This window comes from Pteropus alecto, unplaced genomic scaffold, assembly GCF_000325575.1.
Source record: "Pteropus alecto unplaced genomic scaffold, ASM32557v1 scaffold101, whole genome shotgun sequence".
Lineage (NCBI taxonomy): Eukaryota > Metazoa > Chordata > Mammalia > Chiroptera > Pteropodidae > Pteropus > Pteropus alecto.
The window spans coordinates 98,043-110,392 of record NW_006432945.1 but is presented as its reverse complement, the minus strand read 5'-3'; the positions used below and the strand labels follow the sequence as shown (position 1 = coordinate 110,392).

At 33.5% G+C, this 12,350-nt stretch overlaps 1 protein-coding gene and 1 pseudogene across 4 annotated transcripts in view; both read right to left on the bottom strand.

Moving 5' to 3' along the window:
* The window catches only part of LOC102895643 (membrane cofactor protein-like), a 45,277-nt gene that overhangs the window by 11,248 nt on the left and 21,679 nt on the right, over positions 1-12,350 (bottom strand). Inside the window, exons 6-14 of one of the 4 annotated variants that reach the window (XM_025043904.1) lie at positions 11,290-11,472; positions 10,709-10,753; positions 10,561-10,605; positions 10,409-10,453; positions 8,359-8,412; positions 4,737-4,775; positions 3,581-3,616; positions 3,028-3,088; positions 2,286-2,458 (exon numbers count right to left, since the gene is read on the bottom strand). In XM_025043904.1, the coding sequence (XP_024899672.1) occupies positions 2,434-2,458; positions 3,028-3,088; positions 3,581-3,616; positions 4,737-4,775; positions 8,359-8,412; positions 10,409-10,453; positions 10,561-10,605; positions 10,709-10,753; positions 11,290-11,472 (533 nt within the window). In that variant the 3' untranslated portion in view covers positions 2,286-2,433. Of the gene's footprint in view, positions 1-2,285; positions 2,459-3,027; positions 3,089-3,580; positions 3,617-4,736; positions 4,776-8,358; positions 8,482-10,408; positions 10,454-10,560; positions 10,606-10,708; positions 10,754-11,289; positions 11,473-12,350 lie in introns of those variants that run through there. The other 3 variants (XM_025043903.1, XM_015586274.2, XM_015586275.2) reach the window with 3 other exon arrangements.
* On the bottom strand, positions 10,906-11,023 carry LOC112476523 (annotated as a pseudogene).

The window sequence follows — 12,350 nt, the reverse complement described above, 5'->3', positions numbered from 1 at the left end:
AAGGAAAATCACCTGGGATCTAGAAGAACAAGCCATACAACGAGGGAGAGAACTAAGAAATCACCCTGCAATGGGAGGAGGTAGGATGGGGTGAGGACGTGAGGCTGCCCGGTCCCCAGTGGCATGGTGGGACAGAGGCCATAGCGGCAGCTGGTAGCTGCAGACGCCTCTTAAAAGGGCTGTGTCCGTAAGTGGACTTTCGTGGTGACAGACCTGCTCGCTCTGAGCACCAGTGCCCTGTCGGCTGCACAGGGAGCAATGAGTTGTCAGAGTGAGGGCCGAGATGAGACTTGTTCTGTACAGAAATGCTGGCAGTATCCACTGTTTCTCTGTTGAGCCCTCCCCCTCTCCATGTGTGTGGACTCGGTACAGCCTCAGCAGAGATGTCATCAAACTGGATAACAGATGTTGCTCTGCTCAGAGGATTCACTGAAACCCCGCCTCCCCCAACTTGCGGCCCCACCCAAGCCACATCCAGGTGTATCCTCAGTGAGTCAGGTGCTCCATGCTGAGCAGCACCTAGACTCACACTGGAGGCAGCTGGCCTCGGTTTCTGTTGTGGCCTTTTGAGGGAACTATAAGCACAGCATCTGTGGTTTGCTTGCTGAATCTTAACAGGTGGCCCCAGATGGGTAGAGGCTTGAGCCGAATTTGGCCTGCAGCTGAATCTCTCTCAAGACTGTCCACTAGATGCCTACTTCACAAATCCACACTAATAAGACCAGGAGACTTAGGAGCTTTGCTTAGTACATAGAAACAGACACAGAAAGGCAGCCAAAATGGGAACACAAAGCAGCAGAAACCCTATGAGAGAACAGAACAGAGATGCAAAAATAATGGAGTCAAGTAATCTAACAGATGCAGAGTTCAAAACACTGGTTATAAAGATGCTCAATGAACTTACGGGAAGTGTAGATGAATTCAGTGAGAACTTTAACAAAGAGATAAAAAACAAAAACGGAAATGGAAATCATAAAAGGGAACCAGTCAGAAATGAAGAACACATTATCTGAGAAGAAAAGTATATTAAATAGAATAAAGAAGAGGATCGACTGACCTATATAGAGGATAGGAAAGCCAAGGATACTCAATCAGAATGGCAAGAAAAAAGAAGTCAAGACTATAATAATAATTTAAGGAGCCTATGGAACACTATTAAATGTAAAAACGTCCGTGTCATAGGGGTACCTGTGGGAAAACAAGACATCGAAGAGCTATTTGAAGAAATAATGAGGGAAAACATCCCTAACCTGGTGAAGAAAATAGACATACAACCCCAGGAAGCTCAAAGAGTCCCAAAAACCATGAACTCAAAGAGGCCCACACTAAGACATGTCATCATTAAAATGCCAAAGGTTAAATACAAAGAGAGACTCTTAAAAGCAGCAAGAGAAAAGCAGTTAGTTATCTATAAGGGAGCATCTATAAGACTGGCAGCTGATTTCTCAAAAGAAAGACAAATATTGCATGATTTCACGTACATGGGGAATCTAAAGAACAATGATAACAAAACAATGATAACAATGATAACAAAAGCGGAAATAAACTCATAGATATAGAGACTATTTTGACGGATACTAGATGGGAGGGGGGTTAAGGAGGACAGCAAAAAAAGGCAAAGGGATTAAGATGTACAAATGGATAGGTGCAGAATAGACATGGACATGTAGTATAGCATGGGGAAGATGGTTAATAATATTGTAATATGTAAGGGGGAAGAGGGGTACTAGATTTAGTGGGGTGATCACTTTGCGAGTTATGTGGATCTCTGACCACTCTACTGTACAACTGAAACTGGTATATTATTGTCTGTCAACTACAACTGAAAAAAACTCATTGATTTGTACGTTGTAAATACAAACAACTAATTGTCTATTATAGTTCAGTAAAGATAGGGAAAAAAAGAAAAAAAAACTGAAAAAGAAATCCAATATGCATATCATGCGTTCTACAAATAAAAAATTTAAGATTCAAATGAAGGCATTATGGTATTTTAAAAAAGATAATAAGTTAAAAAAAAAAAAAGAACTCTTTGTGAGTGAAGAATCTACTTTTATTACATCACCCAAAACCAATGATTAATGTAAAAAGAAAATATATCATAAAACCATGAATACCAAACGTCTTAAAATTATTGGTTTCATTTCAAAGTTATTTCCAAAGCAATAGGGAAAAACAAATCACTGAAAATCAGAAGTTTCAAAGCACCTAATTTTGGTCTAAGTTCTAAGACTTACTCTAAGGCTTTCATTACATTGTAAATTATTTCATTAGAATTTAAATTTGATGTTTAAGAGCCCTGTGCTCCTTAGAAGAATCTGTACATTTTTTAACTATTCTAAGTTCCCCACCTTTTTTCATTTTTATAAATAAAAAGACAGATAAAGTTAATGCGGTGCCTTGTAAATCTTACCCCTCTCAGCAACTTTAATTTTAACCCCAACGGTTTTCCTGCAACCTAGTAAATTAAGAGAACATAAGAGGGAAATCAAATAATGTTGCTTTTAATTCCCTGGTTTAACATGTATAAATAACAACTCTAAATGAAAAAAAAATCAAATTGGGTATTTGAATGAAGACATCTATATAGCTTCTTATAACTACTTCAGTTATACAGGCAAATGGTAATTTTTTCAAAAAATTTCCATGAATACAACTGTCAGACTCTCCACAGTGAACTATTTTAAATTTAATCCTGGACACCAATCTAATTTGGGAAATAAGGTATAACTAGGGTAGAGAAGGCCCCATAATGATCTATACTTTGTTTGCAGAACTTAAACATCAAATCCCTCAGAAATTTATCCTACACTCATAATAGCTGAAGCAACTGCACAGATTTCTCTTGTTACAATGATATTAAAAGTAGCTGAAAATATTTTTAGTAAAGAAATGCGATACAGATGGCACATTCATGCAGGTACATTTCTAAGAAAGGCAGCATACAATACAGAGTACAAACAAAAGCTGCACAAATATAGGTCGAGTGAGAATCACCAATATGTTCAAGAAACATGTTTAATTTACCTTTTCTTCTTTTTGTGCAAAACTATCCACACGATGCAGCAAATTAGTGCAATGCCAACAACTACAACAAACCAAAACACAAATGACATGTAACTTGAAAACTAATCACCAAGATTCAAAATCTAGGAGATGAAATTAATGTTGGTTACATTTCAGCAGTCAGAAAATGTTATTAAGTACATGTACATTTATATTCTATCCGAACTCTTCATTGTTTAAATGTAATTCCCTGGAATCACTTAAACAGCCCACTGTGAGTCAGAGAAGAGTCCTAGTTTCATTTAGAGAATTACCCAAAGCATGTTTAGGATGCAAATGACTAATCATCTTGAAAAAAACTATTATTTAGGGTTTGTTACTGAATGGAAATATTGAACATAAAAAAATATATATTCACCAACACAAGGTGGTATAACATATGAAAGGTAAGATGTTTCTAGAATAGTTTACTTAATTTCAAGTTATAAAAACTGTAGAAACTGAAAAATCATTAAATGAATAATGTTCACATCATTATTTTGATCTAAGTGGTATCCAGGTTTGGGAAACTTACCTGTAACAATAACAATCAAAGCAATGATTCCTCCACCTGAGAAAAAATAAAACCAGTTTTAAAATAATTGAGTACATGTGAGTCTCCAGATAGCAGATTTTTAATTGTGATTAGATCACCTACAAACTACAGTAAAGAAAAACTTTATCAATCTAGTTTAGTGAGACTGCTAGTGCTAACTAGAGAGAGACTCAAAATATATTATCATCAACCTTTCCTCTGGCGCTCCTACCCCCATATTAAAACATAGTCTTAATTACCAAGGATATTCTAGGAATGTAAATGAAACACCAGGGCAAATGGATAAAAATTATGCATATAAATATGTATTTCTGACTATCCAGAGATATAAAAAATAATAGAAAATCTTAATTCTTAGAAATGTTTATCAGTAGTACCTCTGCTTCTAAACTGCCATTATTTTTATTAAATTTCTATATGCTGTAGCATACAATGTCATGTTTACCTCTGCTATTTTCTTTTAATAAAAAATTATCAAGTGTTTAACATCTTAAGATGGCACTGGATTTACTGGCATGAAGACAGTTTAACCAGTGTTCAGATAAAGTATTTATAAAAAGATTAGCCTTACTACACTAGACTAAGTGAATAAGAGTGACAGATATTTTCTTCATTTACTCATCAAGAAATATTTGTGTTTTGTTCAAATGTCACAACTATATTTCATCATTTTCTTTAACATTTACTGTGTGAACTGTGAGCCTACAGAGAGTATGCTACACCAGCCTGTTACAGAAAAAAACTACCTCAACTTATATTACTTTATAAGGTATACAAGGTATGAATAGAAAAAAAAGGCTTATAAACTGCCATCACAAAAATACTACTATTACATGGAAAGAAACTTATGTTCTATAAATTTTAACCTACATGTACCTACAGCATTAGAGAAAGTTACCTCACCCCAGCAGAAATTCTAATTTTGGGGTACTTCTTAAAAATTGTATTATCTTCATGTAGTCACACATACTATTGCTTATATTTGTCATTGTATCTGCACCATTAAATATGAATGTCAATTATCACCCATTTGTGACAAGTTGTTTCTTCTCGAAGTACAAATAATTGAAATACGATATTTTCATACAGAACTCTAAGATCTAACAATGCAGTCTAATAATAAACAAAATAATACCTAAATATTTAGGTGGTTCATCACCGGGAGTGGCATGTTCTAGAAAAAAAGAAAAAAAAAATAATAATAAAGCTTAAAGACCTCTAAATTCATAAGACTTTTTGCCTTTGTACGAAAACCCATATAATTTCATTTTCCTTATGTAAATTAGTTTCTATTTAAAAGTAGTATCATAAAATATTATAAATTTATATTCGATGTCATCAGAATTCTCCTTCCTGCCCAGTACCACTTCCTATGACAATATTCTGTGGTGCAGCAAGCAAATTTATCAGTAGACTATTGTCAAAAATAGCCTATGGATTGATATGATTCTACTTAACAAATATAAGAGTTGGGTTAATAAACGATTTAGAAGTTGATCTACAATAGAAGAAAACTTCCACATAATAAAGGCCATTTATGAAAAAACCTATGGCTAACATTATATTCAATGGTGAATGATTCAAAGTTTTGTCCTTAAGATCTGGAACAAGACAGGATGCTTGTGTTTCCTATTGAATATAATATTAGAAGGGTTAGTTGGAGCAATTTGGCAAGAAAAAAAAATATCCAAATAGGAATGGAAGAACTAAAATGATCTCTGTTCTAGATGACAGGATCTTTTACATAGCAAATGCTAAAGATTACACACACACGCACATACAAATCTGGTTGAACTAATAAATGAATTCATCAAAGTTGCGGGCTACAAAATCAACACCCAAAAATCAGTTGCATTTCTAGAAACTAGAAATGAACAACCCAAGAAGGAAATTAAAAAAAAAAAAAATCCATTATAATAGCATCAAAAATAATAAAATATTTAGGAATAAACTTAACCTAAATTTAAGTTAAGGAGGTGAAAGACTCCTATACTGAAAACCACAAAACGCTGCTAAAAGAAAATGAAGATGACATAACTAAATGGAAAGATATTCCACATTCATGGATTAGAAGGCTTAATATTGTTGAAATGTTAATACTACACCAAACAATCTACAGATTAAATGCAACCCCTAACACCATCCTGAATACGTGCTTTTCAGAAATAGAAAAATCCAACCTATAATTCATATGAAATCCAAGGTACTAGGAAAAACCAAGACAATCTTGAAAAAAAAGAGCAAAGTTGAGAGGACTCACACTTCCTGATTTCAGAACAATCTCAAAAGCCACAGTAATCAAAAAAGAGTGGTCCTGGTATAAAGACAGATGCACAGACCAACGGAATAAAAGCACAGAAATAAAATCTCACAAATATGGTCAAATGAACACAAGGATCCTGAGGGGCAGTCTTTTCAAGTGGTTTTTGGAAAAATGGATATCTATATACAAAAGAATTAAGTTGGTCTCTTACCTTATACTATATAAAAGTTAATTCAAAATGGATCAAAGAACTAAGCATAAGATCTAAAACTATAAAACTCTTAGAAGAAAACATAGAGGGCAAGCTTCATGTTGTTGGATTTGACAATTTCTTGGATGTGACATTAAAAGCACAGGTAACAAAAGAAAAAGTAGATAAACTGAACATCAAAATTAAAAACACAGAATGAGAGGAAACATCTGCACATCATATATATGATAAAGGATTAATATCAAAAATATATAATGAACTCCTAAAACTCAACAACAACAAATAATACAAATCAAAAATGGGCAAAGGACTTGAATAGGTATTTCTCTGAAGAAGATATACAAAACACCAATAAGCACATGAAAATATGATCACTATTCATTAGGAAATGCTAACAAAAACCACAAAGAGATACTACTTCATATACATGAGGATGGCTAGTACGCAAAAAAAGACGGTAACAAGAGTTGGTAAAGAGGTAGAGAAATTAAAACTCTGTGCATAGCCAGTGAGAATGTCAAATGGCGCAGGCACTGTGGAAAACAGTATGGTTGTTCCTCAAAAAAGTAAACAGAATTACACTTGAAAATAATTTAAATAAATAAATTTAAAAATATATATATTTCAAATTTTAAAAAAAAGTAAACAGAATTATCACATAACCCAGCAAATCTACTCTTAGAAATATACTTCCCCAAATTGAAAACAGGGACTCAAAACAGTTACTCAAAATGCCAATATTCAGAGAAACATATTCAGAGTAGACAAAACCTGGAAACAACCCAAGTATCTACCAAAAGATGAATGGATAAATGAAATGTGGTTTATACAGACAATGTAATATTATTCAGCTATAAAAACAATAAGGTTCTGATTCTTGCTACAGGTGATGAACCTTGAAAACATTATGCTATGAAGTTAGAAGTGATGACACTTCTATGAGGTACCTAGAATAGTCAAATTCATAGAGACAGAAAGTAGAATAGTGGTTACCTGGTGTATTTGTGTGGGGAGATAGTAGAGAGTTATTGTTTAATAGGTACATTCATTTGAGATGAAAATTTTGAGATGGCTGCTTAATAATGTGGAAGTACTTAAGGCCATTGAAATGTACTTAAAATGGTTAAAATGTTAAAAAAAAAAAAAGTTGATCTAGAAAAATTAACAGAGAACATTTCTGAAAAGAAAGTGTTCTGCCAGATATTAAGAATAGTACTGCAGTGAAAAAAAAAAAAACCCAAAAAACAAAAAAACACAATTTGATGACGGCACAGGAATGGACAGAGTTCAAGGGAATAGAAAGATGATTAGAAAACCTTTGAATTTAAGGCAAAAATTGGCATTTTAAAACAGTTGGAAAGACGATGTATTCAACAAATGAGGTGGGTGGAAAGGAACCCTGTCTCTACATATCATAAGAATTTCAGATGTATCAATGATTTAAAAGCAAAGAATGCAGTCAGAACATATGGTTGAAATGTTTATATAATTTCAGCATGGGGAAGACCTAAAGCTTTATAAGACACAACACTTATAGACATTAGGAAAAAGATAAATGCATTCAACCACCTATTAATGTAAAATTTGACACGTAAATGACCACTGATAGGACAGTTAAATAAAATATGGTCTATATTAGAGCAAAAATAAAAAAAAAAAAGGATAAGAATAAATCTAAATACAACCCCAACTAAGACAGTAAGTGTAGAAAGTGAGTTTTAGAAAAATATGAACATGATGCTATTGTTTATGAAAAAAGAGAACATGCCAAAATATGTATATTTACACATATAAGGATACTGATGTACAGAAACAGATAAAAAAGATACCTAAACTATAAATTGATTGATTCAGGTAATGGACTAGAGACAAAGGAGACTAATCTTTTACTCTGTATACTTTCATAATGCTTGAAATTTTACAAATTTATATTCACATAGTATTTATGTAATTAAAAGTTATAAAAAGCAATCTATTTCCAATAGTATAAAAATCTTAAAAGGAAACTGACTAGTAAAAATAAGGCAAAAAAAAAAAAAAAAAACAAAAAAGAAAAAGATGTTCACTTCAGGTTAAAAGGGTTTTAATTTATAATGAGTTTTGACAAATCGACAAAAATATTTTAGAAACCTAACAGAAAAATGAACAAAGGACATGAACAAATAATGTAGACCAAAAAAACCTTCCACTTCATTGATGATTAAAGAAATGCAAATTAATACATGACATCAGTCATCCATCACTTTATGAAATTCTTAACAATATAAGTAGAATAAAGAGTACCTGAATCTGTGGGTCTTGGAACTGGAGATGTGGCTGGACTAGTAGGCTTGAGACCTGGAAGAGTAACAGAACCTGGATGACCTGCAACTGAAGGTGTGACTGGAATAGTAGTAGGCTTGACATCTGGAATGGAATGTGATTCCATTTACCAGCTTAATCTATATGATATTATAAATTTAATTTTTTATTTTTAAAAAAGATTAATTAGTCCTCAGAATGAAAAATATACATACACAATTCTACTTCTGGGAATTTAACCTAAATATATATTTATGAAAGTACATAAGAATGTACGTATAAAAATGTTCACTACAGCTTTGTATTTTATAATGGAAACTCTAGAAATTATAATAAATCATAAAAAAGATGAGAATAAACATGTTATCTTTAAAAAATACCATTCAATTATTATCATTCATACTACATACAGCACAAGATTTCTATCCTTTTCTTTTTCCTTAGTATTTCTTGGACATTTTTTCATATTAGAACAATTAGACCTACCTTATCACCATTTTATGTTGCTACTGATCCTTTCTTTAACTGCTAATAAAAATTTACAGACCCATAAAACAATTTTGACTTTTGATATTTTTTAAAAATCCATATACTTTATAAACTTTTCTCACAATCAATTTGCTCCTCTTCTTTCAAATGTTAAACTGTATCAGTAATTTTAAAATAATTTATAAATCCTTTATGAATACTTATGGTCAACTCTTTCAAAAGAGCACATCGACAAACACAATATCCCACAGTGCTCAGACCCACTAGAACTACATCAGCAAACATGGATGGGTCAATGAGCGTAAACTGTACATGCAATGAGAATAAACTGTACATGCAACCAAGAAACCACCTCTTTCCCCCCAAAACCTCACAGCATTCAGCTAAAGTACTCAAGGCAGCTACCAAGTATGCAGGAATTACAAAAAGGTACGCTAATTACCATGTCAACATGCATAATTCCCCTCAACCCTTTAAAATATTAGGACAACAGGAAATATCCAAGCAAATTAGAAGCCAGTGATTGAGATTTGAGTTCAACACCCTCATTAAACAACAGGAAACTAAAGCCCGCAGGAAGGATGGTACTCGAGTAAGCAAAGCCAAACTAGGAGCCTGAGCAAGGTCAGCCAAAGCTACTGCTATTCTCACTATTCCTCTTGTCTCTTGTTTCTACTTAAACCAAAAAGAAGCCAAGAGATAGCAGCACTGAAATCAGAAAGGCAATTCCATCCACCATATCAAAATAATCATTCTAGTCTTAAGCAAAGCAGTTGATCAGTTGTCCATGCAAGAAACCCTCTGTTTCATTTCGATAAGTAAGGACTTTTCCTGCCTTTCGGTTGCTATTAAATTTAGTTTCTATTCCCAAATAAAAATGCCCAGTAAAGAGAAAAAAAAAAAACAATTGTATGAGATGCAGTGGTAGAAATACAGGACTTGTTCTAGGGACAGTTGAAATTTCCCAGTTTAAATATACTATATAAAAAGAACTAAACTGGCTGCAATCCAGGAAATAAAACACAGTCCTGGACCAGGAAGATACCCTGTAAAGGTGTCACCAGATCACCTTTAAAATGAATAAAACAATGAAGTTGATTACAGAGAAAACATTAAAAAGCAGAAGCCATGGACCTTCCTGTTCACTAATATTAAATGGAGTGATGCTGTAAGTCATGTGAGCTTCCTTTAAGAGCTTCCTACATGCCAGGCATTATGTTAAGTGATTTAAATGGATGCTGCTTAAAGGTTACTTTCCAATGAGGAAGGTATTAATCATTTTATATATAAATAAACACATTTAAAGTTATTACATAACTTATCAAGTTAATATAGCTATTTATATCTGAGGACCACGGAAAAAATTTTAGAAACATTAAGTGTAACAACTAAATGGCTGTAAATATGTTCTTTCTCTTTTTATTACTAAACATGATGAATGAGTGTAAATCATCAGAAATGTAAAGGAATTCAAAAGATTTCAAAAAAAAATCACCAGAAAGTCAAAAGAATTTTGAAAAATATAAGCTGGAAGTTACGAAACCTGTAACACTGGAAACTGGAGATTTTGTACTGAGAGGAGTTGACACTGGAAAATAAAATAAGGAAGTTTGGGTCAAATACTTGGGAGTTATGGCTGTTATTTTCAAAAATTACTTAAAATTTTTGAAAAATATAAGCTGGAAGTTACGAAACCTGTAACACTGGAAACTGGAGATTTTGTACTGAGAGGAGTTGACACTGGAAAATAAAATAAGGAAGTTTGGGTCAAATGCTTGGGAGTTATGGCTGTTATTTTCAAAAATAACTTAAAAGTTTTGAAAAATATAAGGTGTTACTAAACCTGAATGATTCAAAATTGGATGTTTGGTACTAGAAGGAGTCAAAACTGAAAAATAAAATAATGTAAACAGAATCAACCAATTAGGAATTATTAATTTTTCATTTATATGAATTATGCCTTTCATTTTTGACTTCAGATAAAAATATCCATGCTTCAATTTTCTGGAAAATGATTGCTGTCTATTTTTTTTTTAAAAAAGCCTACAGCTCCTGGTCTTCCTCAGTGGTCTCCCATCCAAGTACTAACCAGGCCCTACCCTGCTTAGCTTCCGAGATCAGACGAGATCGGGCGTGTTCAGGGTGGCATGCCGTAGACTGTTGCTATAAACTTTTAAACCTAAAAGGCCTGAGAAAAAGTTATACACCTGTGTGTGTCCATCATGTGCTAATCCTATGAAAATACAGGAAATAACAAGACAATTCTTTGTGAATTTTACATTTCATAGAAATGAATACAAGACAGAGTTGAATACTAAAACTGCTTCTTTTCAATTACTGTGTATCATTTATATTTAATTTTAAGAAATAAAGTCCCCTCTCCCCCGCAAAAAAACCCAACAAGGAAAAAGACACCCTTTGTACCTTCAATACATTCTGGCATCTTAGGCTGCCATTCATTGTTAGCGCCACAGACAATTGTGCTGTTGCCTTTAAGGTGAAAACCCTGGACGCATTCAAATACAACCTGCGCGTTGTAGTAAAATTTTCTTGCAAATCCTGCTATCAGTCTTCCATTTTTGACTACTGGAAATTGACATTTGACCACTGAAAAGTAGAGAAATTCCAGAATTAATGGGAAGGTGCTTAAAAATAGGTCAGAAAAACTAGTGCAAAGTGTATTTCCACTGGGAACAAAGAGACAAGGAATAGATGGCAGGATATTACATTTTTTTTTTTAACATACTTTATTTGTGCGTTTTAATTCCAGTTAAACAGATTTAGAGAAATCTATTAGCCTTTTCCCACCTAGACCGACTGTCATTATAGTTTATTGGCTTTCCTACATTTTTCCCTTATCACTGACAAGTTTTGAGAAAGGTCTGACTACTAGATATAAATTTCTTTTAAGTTCAAACTCAACTTCTGACATACTCTTTAGCTCTAGAGATTTTTAAAATTTTCATGCTGACACTGAATACACAGCCCTGCTTTTGCAGAAAGGCAGTAAGACTCTTGGGAGAAGGTAATACTTGAGCTCAAATGTAAAAGCTGAAAAGGAGCTAGCCATGCAAAGATGTGCAAATAGAAAGTCCTCAGGTAGCAACAACAGGCATGAACTGGGATGTTCAAGGAATAGAAAGGTCGCAATGACATGGATGGACTTAGAGGTTATTATGCTGAGTGAAATAAGACAGAGAACGATAAATACCATATGATTTCACTTATATGCAGAATCTAAGGAACAAAAACTAATCAAAACTAATCAAAAACAGACTCACAAATATAGAGGACAATCTGGTGACAGCTGGGGGTGGAGGTGGGGTTGGGGGCTGGAAGAAAGGGGTGAAGGGTTAAAGAAGTACAAATCAGTAGCTGATAGATGGTCACAGGGCTGGGGAGCACAGCAGAGGGAATGTAGTTAGCATTAATGTAATGGCTGGGCGTAGAGCCAGAGTAAAGAGCAGAGGGATTTTTTATTTTTT